Raw genomic sequence first — 9,436 nt, forward strand, 5'->3', positions numbered from 1 at the left:
GAGACAGAAAGACACGGTGAGAGCTCTTGTTCATCAATATTTAGATAGCCTTTCCCAGATACTCATGTAAACCACTTGTGTCATTGTAAAATTTTTCCTGCTTCCTTATCATGTCTTGGTTTTTTTTCTCTCTGTCTCTTTAAATGTGAATGGAGTATTAGTTGTCTTTTGATACAGGTATTCTTATTGTGAAAGTCAGAACTGTTTTGGTACATTATATTCTACAGTATTTCCACAACATATCCTCCTCCAAGTGGGCTCTGATACATAGTAAGTCTTTTTTAAATTTTAATTAAAAATTTTTTTTCTGTTTATTTTTGAGAGAGATCGTATGAGAGAGAGAGAGAGAGAGAGATCAGGGCAAGGGCAGAGAGAGGGAGACAGAGGATCTAAAGTGGGCTCTGTGCTGACAGCAGTGAGCCTGATGTGGGGCTCAAACTTACAAACTGCGAGATCATAACCTGAGCAGAAGTCGGAGGCTCAACCAACTGAGCCATCCAGGTGTCCCTTTAATTTTTAAAGCTGGAAGTACTTGAAGTCTTCATCTGTAGCCAGGCTGGGCACAAAGGCAATGAGGAGGGGCACAGAATTGAACTCCACTGTAGAGATAATATGTTAGCTAATAACATTCTCCACCTCTCATTTTTTAAAATACTTCTTGTCCACTCAAAATTGAAGACTTGAATCAATGTGGCTTGAAGACATATTTATTTTTTAGTCTTAAGCTCACTATTGTTCATAACCTGAATTTTGAGACCATGCCTGGAGCCTCAGTCTTAAATGCGTGTAATATTTCCAACTATTGACTAATAAGAATGAGTTTAATTTGTGTTTGGAAAATAATTAAATTCATTATCAAAGTGAACATTTTTCCAAAAGACTTTTATTTTGTTTTATTTTTTTTAATGTTTTTTTTTTTAATTTTTGATACAGGAGAGACAGAGCATGAGAGGGGAAGGGTCAGAGAGAGAAGGAGACACAGAACTGGAAGCAGGCTCCAGGCTCTGAGCTAGCCGTCAGCACAGAGCCTGACGCGGGGCTTGAACCCACGAACGTGAGATCTGACCTGAGCCAAAGTCGGAGGCTTAACCGACTGAGCCACCCAGGCGCCCCAAAAGACTTTTATTTTAAATTATATTTCCTTCATATATGATGTTCCTCTCTACCTAACAGTTTGACAAGCAGGTATTTTGGCAATTTTAGTTTGTACTGGTAGCTTGTGTTCACAGGCCTCCTCAACTTTATAATCATTGTAGAGACATGGTCCTTTCCTTTAGTTGAAATCAGACCCTGGACTGTATCTGATCATCCCTAATACAAGTCGTTTTATGAGTACGCTCCTTATAATATCCTGTCTCCAGACATTTAACAAAATAGTAAATGATCACTTACAACCTTATCTCTGAGCCTGCCTTCCTCCAGGGAAACCATGTAACAATGTTGAACCTCTCTGCCTTCTTTTAAAGCCAGAAAACTGAAATGTGTTGAATGAAAAGTAAGATTTCCATCTGAATATATGGAAGAAGTTCTCATTAGCTCAAAGGTATATGGTGCAATGAGATAGCAGCATAGACTTTGCAATACTCTATTTTTTTTAAGCACACACCACTGTAACAATTATGTGAACATCTGTCAATCATTTCAGTTGAGTGCCTAACCTCACTGATGTGGTCCATTGGAATGTAGAAGGTAATAAGCAAGATTTACAGAGCAACTCCAATACCAAGATTTTTTTTTAGAAGATTGGTATAAATATGATATCTCTAATATTTGTTTAAAATTACTTGGAAATATATCACAAATTTTAAAATGTGCCATAATATTTTCCAGAAGAATGCCTTGCCTTTCTTCTCAGGCCAAAATCATGCATATAGCAATTTGTACAATGCTCAGGGTTAAATTAGATTAGGCATCAAAGTTTCAACGTGATACTTTTTTGGGACATTGTGTGAGAAAATTGCCTGAGGAATTCTCCTCTAGGAGCACAGAGGTCACTGATAAGAGAGATAATATTCATAGACATTAAAATGATGCATCTTAACTTACTCCATGAATCTTGTTCCGGGCATATGGGTGGCTCAGTTGGTTAAGCGTCTGACTCTTGGTTTCAGCTCAGGTCATGATCTCACAGTTGGTGAGTTCAAGTCCCATGTCGGGTTCTGTGCTGACAGTAAGGAGCCTGCTTGGGATTCTCTCTTTCTCTCTCTGCCCCTCCCAACTTGTGCTGTCTCTGTCTTTCTCAAAATAAGTAAACTTAAAAAAATAATAAAATAAATCATGTTTCATTGCAGTCTCTCATTCGAGGTGAGGTTCATCACCTTCAAGTAGAAGAGGCCTTATCTTCAACTTCTAGGCATGCAAAAAAGCTTGGAAATCCCGTGAGACAATGGGGCTGGTGGGCTGCAGAGAGATTCACCAAATCCTTTCATCCTGCTTGAGCACATCAAGGGCTAAGACTAAAGGACTCCTTTCCTTTGTTTTTCCTCTAGTGGAATGAAATGGGGGGTGAGTAGAACTGTTTTAAGAAGTAAGGTTGACAAAGGTAAGGAAAGATGCAAAAGGCCCAAGACAGAGCCACGTAAAAAGATCCCAGACAGGAGATCCAGAGGGTCACTGGTCCAGAGCCTCCTTAGGTCCCCTCTACCACTGAGCCAAGAGGGTCACCATGGGGCTGCATGTGGCAGGGCGATATCACTCCTTCTATGTGGAGTCAGGGTGGTTCCCCAGACCAGTGGGCTGGAGGACCACTGTGGAAGACTCTAAAAGGGCCACAGCCAACAGGAGTTGAGTGTGGCTCACCAAGCTGAGAGGTTGGATCATAGACCCCAGAAGCTATAAATTTCAACAAACTGTAGAAGGAATAATCTTGAGGGACAAACCACCTGTTCACAGAGAGCAAAGGGCAGAGAGGACCCTTTTCCAAAGAACCCCACCTCCCCATCGCCTCTGCTAGGATGCATAAAGTCTCTTCCCAATCTTTACTCTAAAGCCGTGTTAAGGGGCGCCTGGGTGGCTCAGTCGATTAAGTGTCTGGCTTCGGCTCAAGTCATGATCTCATGGTTCATGGGTTCAAGTCCTGCGTCGGCCTCTGTGCTGACAGCTAGCTCAGAGCCCAGAGCCTTCTTCAGATTCTGTGTCTCCCTCTCTCTCTGACCTTCCCCTGCTTGTGCTGTCTCTCAAAAAATAAATAAAAAACAGCAAAAAAAAAAAAATTAAAGTCAAGTTAAGGTTGACTAGAGAGATCCAGGCAGCCAGCTGGGAGACTGTCTAAAATTATTCAAATGAAATTTTGAATTTTTTTCTTAAGATGGCTGTTTAGATCATCAGCTCAATTAGATGTTTGAATATTTAATTTTTTTTTTCTCCCAGCTAGCCAGTTGGAAGGGGCTTAGAATAGCGTTCAGGTTAGTTAAAACCAAAATAACAAAATGTCTTCTCTGCATATCTAAATTATGAGTTCAATTTGTCACCTTACTATAGCTTTTAAAAGTTTAAAAAGACAAAAGTCCAACTATCCTTAGTCCTATTGAGATCTTCTAGAGAACTACAAAGCCTAGAGTTACACAGAGCATTTGAAGTTTTTTGAAACCTCCTCTCACCATCCCCATTCTGGAATCACTGCTATTGCTTGCTTGGGAAATACTGCTTTTCACTTATTTTGCTATGAAAAGAAAACTGCTCTGAAAAATAAAGTCTTTTAAAAAAATTCCTCTAGTATCTTCTTAAATTCTTCTAGGGATAGAAAGGCCATCATTGAACAAAGCATAAACTATGACTCTTATGTTGAAATCTGATTTTTCTATTTATTTTGCCCACTTCCTCTGGAACACCTTTAGGCAATCCCTCTCTCTCTCTCTCTCTCTCTCTCTCTCACACACACACACACACACACACACACACACACACACACACACACCCTTTTCCCCATTATCTTTTCCTGGGATGTAAGTCAGCAATTACTTTGCTCACAACAAAGTCTGAGGTCATAAGTGACGGCAGACAGTAATTTAATCTGGCAAAGGCTGAGGTATCATCTAGTTAGTTTGGGGACAAGAGCAAACCATAGAGACTATAGGCCACTACACTGCTTCTTATTCATAATGACTCAAAGTTGTTTTTCCTCTTTTTCTGAACTAACAGACTTTTCTTTAAAAACAAATTCAAAGTATAACCCCAATCTTGGTAAAATTCCCAAAAACAATCTGAAACCTTTCCTCTTAAAATCTAAGTGAAACATAAAGCAACCAAGCTCATGTAATGTGTTTTTAAGTAATACCTTGAAACGGTAAAATTAAAATGGCAAAGTCAGACAACTTGCAACAACATGATACATTTGTTTATTTCATTAATATTACAATGGTAACATGTTAAGAGCACTAGATTTGTATCCTCTACAGAGGATAATGATCAAGATTTAGATTTGTAAATTTCATTGTTCTTAACCATTAAAAATCTATTTTCCAAAGGAGTAATAATATATATTATTAAGGGACAGATCTAAACTTTTGATGTATAACCAAAAGCATACATTTGTTCATTAGTTTAAACAAAACATTAGAGACATGTTAACTCCTTGTTACTGCTTTCAGGAAAGCACAATGTTCTTGAAGCAAGTATTACACAAAACAACTTTTTTCCCTAGTGATTTCAACCATTGTGTATCATGTCCATAACAGCCCCAGATTTAGTATCGCCCAATGGCTGTAACACACTCCAGCTTACTTAAACAATCAACCAACAAACATGTATTTAGTGCCTACTATGTACATGCCAGCATACCAAAGCAATACAGGAAATACAAAGAAGTAAAACTATTGGTCCTTGCTCTGCTCAGGCTTCCAATGTAGTTGGTAAGATTAAACACAGAGACAAATTACTCTACTTTCAATGTGTTCAAAAGAAGGGACAATATTAACCAGAATGTATGCTAGAATCACCTATGCTGGAACCTAGAAGACGCAGCGGCATAACCAGGGACATTCTGAACACTGATTAAAGTCTGTCTGAATCAGATTTCTCAGCTCCAGACCTGAGTGCCACTTGAACACCCAGGTCTGAAAGTGCCCCTGGCAGCCTCACTGCTCTCACAGCTGGTGGCTGTAGTTGGCAATTCTTCCAAGGACTCATGACAATGGAGCAAGATAAATAAACATCATATGTTAAAAAAAAAAAAGAGATAAAGTCATATATAGGGTGATGTTGAAAGGAACTCAGGACATTCCACTCTGCATGGGAGGAGGCTAAGCCACTGACCATTTATTTACTACCATGATGATTATTATAAAACAAACAAGAGACTAGTAAGAAAAGTATAAAAGAATCTCCAAACTTCACTGAACACAAGCAAAATATAGAAGGATAAGAAAAGAGGGCCCAACAAAGAGGACAGGTTTTGAGGGGGCCTTGGGGAGAGACCTTCCCCCACTGTCATCTCCAGCCCCACCCCCAGTGTCCTGAAGAAAAGGCCCCGGACTAGGCAAGTAGAGAAAAGCAAAGCAGAGACACATTTTCAAACACCACAAATAAATAAATAAATAAATATGTTAATCGAGAAAATAACTTCTTAGGCACCGCTTGAAAGGCAGCAACCTTCAGGGGCCGGGCTGGCCTCACTCTTTAGCCTGCGGCGGCAGCATCCCGGTGGGGAGTGGCCAAGGCTCAGAAGGCGCCACCGAGGTCCTCGCCCCGGTGCCTGGTCTCCGACAGAAACCCGGGCAGGAAACAAGAGTTTGCGGATGCAGACTGTTATATCTGCACCTCCAGAAGCTTAGGGAGGGAGAAATCCTAGTGTAGCCGCAGCAGCCTTGACTCCCGGGCGGCCTCGCAGAAAGTGCGCAGACCAGCAACGTCCAGGGAGTGCCGGGCACTTGGTCTTCGAAATCAAAAGCGCCGGTTGTGAGCCGGGAAAGAGGGCGGTTTCCATTACAACCCCTTCCCCGCCAAACCCTGGAATCTTCTAAAAACTCCTGGTCGCTTGTCCTCAGTTCCTTTTTGCTTCAAGTGGGGCCTGGATGGGAACTACAGAATGCCCGGCGTTCGAAGCTCGAGACCGATTTGACTGAGCACCTGGCTCCGCCCTGGGAGGAGTGGGAGTGCCAAAGGGGTTCGGGAAGGACGCAACTTCACCCGAGAGTAGAAGAAAAAGACCTGCTGCCTAGTTCATTCTCGAGTCCTACTTGCCTTCAGACGGGGCTGCGCAAACGGAGAGCGGTGATTCTCCACACTCCGCTAGGGGCACCAGGAGGAACCCGGCTTGCGGAGGGGCGCGGCAGGGCGGGGCTGAGGGCGAGCTGGGGACTCAACCCGTGGGAAACCCGTGGCGGTAACGTGGCTCAGCTTAAACAAAAATAGCGGCTGGCCGGGCTGAGGGTCAGGCAGAGTTGGCGACGTTTATGAGTTCATGATCTGCACCTGCAGGACGGGGCGGAAGGAAAGATCGAAGTTACAGAGTGGGGAGCATAGAGGGGCGCAGAAGTGCAAGCTCAGTGTAGGAAGGAGCGAAAGGAGCAGACAGAGGAGAAAGGGGCGCACCAGCCTTCCCAATTTATAAGCCAAGTGCCCAATTCCAACTTTGTCGCGCGACTCTCCCAGGTCTCTCCACCCCACGCGCATACAGTGTCGTAGCCCCACTCTGCCCCACCGCACCCAGACGGCGGGGATACTGTCACCTCTCGCACCCGGCCGCCCTTCCTCATCTTCCTCTTCCCGTGGCGCAGGGCCCTAGCGTGGCCAAGGCTCAGAGAGTCGTGATCCGAGACGTACAGGTGCCGTTACGGAAGACACCGCCTCCGGACTCCAGGTTCTCCGGCTGGAAGTCCTCCACGCTGTAAGCGCGGCTCTTGAGGGCCGTGGCATAGTAGTCGACCGGCTCCTCGGCGGCGTTGTCCATCCAGCTGAGGCACAGGATGCGCTGGAAAGAGCGCTTGAAGTTGTCCGAAAGGAAGCCATAGAGGATGGGATTGGCGCAGCTGTTGGCGTAGCCGAGGATGACCGACAGCTGGCTAACCGTGGCGTCGTCCTGCTCTGCAAACACGTTGACCAGCTGCACTACATAGAAAGGCATCCAGCAGATGACAAACACCATCACCACCATCATCACCATCAGGGTGATCTTGCGCTCCGAGCGCTTGCGCTGCTGCCAGCCGGCCTTGAGGGCCACCATGCGCATTTTGGCGATGATGAGCACGTAGCACAGACAGATGGCCCCGACGGGCAGCAAGAAGCCCATGAGAAATGTGTACAACACGAAGCCCACTAGCCAGCGCTGCGCGGGCTCAGGCATGAGCATGTTGCAGGCCACCGTGCCATCACTGTTGGCCGCCGTGCGCGAGAAGACCACGATGGGCAGAATGACAAGTAGCGATAGCACCCACACGCCCAGATTCACCACCTTGGCCACGGTGGGCCGGCGGTAGCGTGCTGCCTTGATGGGGTGCACCACGGCCACGTACCGGTCCACGCTAAGGACAGTCAGACAGTAGATGCTGGTGAACATGTTGACTGCGTCCACGCTGAGCACGAGGCGGCAGAGCAGTGCACCGAAGGGCCAGTGGTGAAGCAACGTGGAGGTGACCAGGAATGGCACACTGAGCATGAGCAGCTCATCGGCGATGGCCAGGTTCAGGATGTAGATGTTGGTTGCCGTCTTCATTTTGGCGTAGCGCAGGATCACGTAGATGACCATGGAGTTACCACACAGCCCCACCAGGCACACCACGGAGTAGATAAAAGAGATGAGGATGGCGCTGCCCTGGCCCTCGCTCAAGGTCCCGTTCTGGGACGCATTCCGCCCCGGCTCCTCCATGCCGCCCGCAGCGCCGGCCCCTGGGCCCCTGCTGCCGCCGCCTTCGCCGCAGCTGCCCGGGCTGGGGCTAGGAGAGGAAGGAGAGGAGGCAGTGCCATTGGGGAACATTTCAGCTAATGGGGGCCGGTGGGGCTGTTGGGGCTGGAGCGCTCTCCCTGCGCCCCCGCCGCTTGCGCTCTCACTCGGCACCCTGCCCGCCGGCCCGCAGCTCACTGCTGCCGGGCACCTGGGGTAGCACGCAGCGGCTAAGGGGAGCTTGGCTCCGACCGGAGCCCGCGGGGCGCATTGCCTAGCGGCTGCCTGCGCGCACCCGCTAGCCCGCTCCGGGGCGCCTGGGCACACGCGAGCTTGGAGAGGGGAGACCGGGAGGCTGGAGCCCCGCGCCGCACAGCCATTAAGTGGCGCGGCTCTGGACTGGTGAATGATTAATAGGCACCACCTGCGCGTCAGCAGCTACGAGAAGGGAGGGGTGACGGAGATAAAGAGGGAGGAAGGCGATATAGGTAGCTTACCACCCCTCGCCCAATTTTTTCCCTTCCCAGTCCGGTGCTCGGATCAACTAGAGCAGCTGCTTCCAGGGGGGTCCCTTGCAATACCCTTTACCCATCCCTCAGGGGGAACTGGGGAGTTTCTCCGCCTGGAAGGTGGGTGGGAACCAAAGGTGTAGGATCTGTCCCATCCCGGCTCCTATCCAATGAAGCGGACCCCAAGCCTGAGTTCATCTCAGTTTCCCTCAGTTGCTGCCCGTCCTGCGAGACCCCCAACTCCATTCCCGTCCAATCGTCCGGGGCCCTGACCCCCCACGTCCTGCCCCCGCTTAGCCCTACCCCTGAAGACCCGCCGCGGAAGCTCTCAGTCGCTCTTACCCAGGGCGCGCTACCTCCAGACCGACGCGTAGATGGCCCGTGCAAAAGCTCCTAAAGTGCCTGTGCGGTCTGGTAGCACGGTGACGTCCTTCGCGAGGTCCAACTCCTTTCTTTGGGCGGGACCCCAGCACAGGCGCCCACGCAGATACTCTCAGAGTCGCTGAAACTGACCCTGATCCGTGTTAGGAGGAGGAAGGACAAAAACTGTGCATTAGGAGCTTCTGCGTTACAGCACCGCAAGCTGCTCTTCGCAGGCGGGAGCGATTTAGGGGCCTGAGTAAAGCGTTGCGAATCTCTTAATAAAGCTTTGGGTGCCCAGAGCCCCCTGCGTCTCCCAGACAAATATAGACTGCAGAAAGGAGGACGCGCGGCTGGGAGCTCGGAAGGAGCCTGAGGCTCCCTCTCGAACGTGCCAGGCGCTGTATTGGAAATCCATCTAGGTGTTCACTGGAGAAAGATATGGCTGCGCCGCTTGGAAAGGCTCCGCCTGCGTCCCTGCTGTACTTTGTACCCGGGAGAGTTGGCGGGCCCCGGGGGAGGAGAGTGGAAAGGCCTGGGAGAGCGAGGATGCCAACTCCTCTAAACCCACTCGGGGTCCGCTGTGCAGGTGACCAGACCTGTCACCAAGTCCACGGACTGGCAGGAAGACCTTCGAGTCTTTCTGTGAATTACTAGGATTTCAGCCTTTTCTGAGGCCCTGGACGTGTGGCCCTGTTCTAGTTCCGAAACTTTTAAGAGACAGAAATTGATGTAGGCACGCCTAAAG

General features: G+C 48.2%; 1 protein-coding gene across 4 annotated transcripts; it reads right to left on the reverse strand.

Annotated features, from left to right (window-relative positions):
* Positions 1-4,314: 4,314 nt before the first annotated feature.
* Positions 4,315-9,130, reverse strand: SSTR1 (somatostatin receptor 1). Of its 4 annotated transcripts, none has more exons than XR_003913121.1 (2): positions 8,671-9,130; positions 4,315-6,411 (listed from the first exon to the last, which is right to left on the reverse strand). XR_003913121.1 is itself a non-coding variant. In XM_029951350.1 (2 exons), exon 2 carries the CDS (start codon positions 7,802-7,804, stop codon positions 6,737-6,739), a length of 1,068 nt encoding a protein of 355 aa, XP_029807210.1. In that variant the 5' UTR covers positions 7,805-7,871; positions 8,671-9,130; the 3' UTR covers positions 4,315-6,736. The 4 variants fall into 4 exon arrangements, 3 of the variants coding, with proteins under 3 accessions (XP_029807210.1, XP_029807209.1, XP_029807208.1); XM_029951350.1 differs by having other exon boundaries at positions 4,315-7,871; XM_029951349.1 differs by lacking the exon at positions 8,671-9,130 and adding an exon at positions 6,678-8,557.
* Between the last annotated feature and the right edge of the window lie 306 nt (positions 9,131-9,436).

Source organism: Suricata suricatta, chromosome 9, assembly GCF_006229205.1.
Source record: "Suricata suricatta isolate VVHF042 chromosome 9, meerkat_22Aug2017_6uvM2_HiC, whole genome shotgun sequence".
Classification (NCBI taxonomy): domain Eukaryota; kingdom Metazoa; phylum Chordata; class Mammalia; order Carnivora; family Herpestidae; genus Suricata; species Suricata suricatta.

What these genes read in the sequence shown, in the direction of transcription:
- SSTR1 (XM_029951349.1), bottom strand. Translation starts at nt 7,912, where the DNA reads ATGTTCCCCAATGGCACTGCCTCCTCTCCTTCCTCTCCTAGCCCCAGC.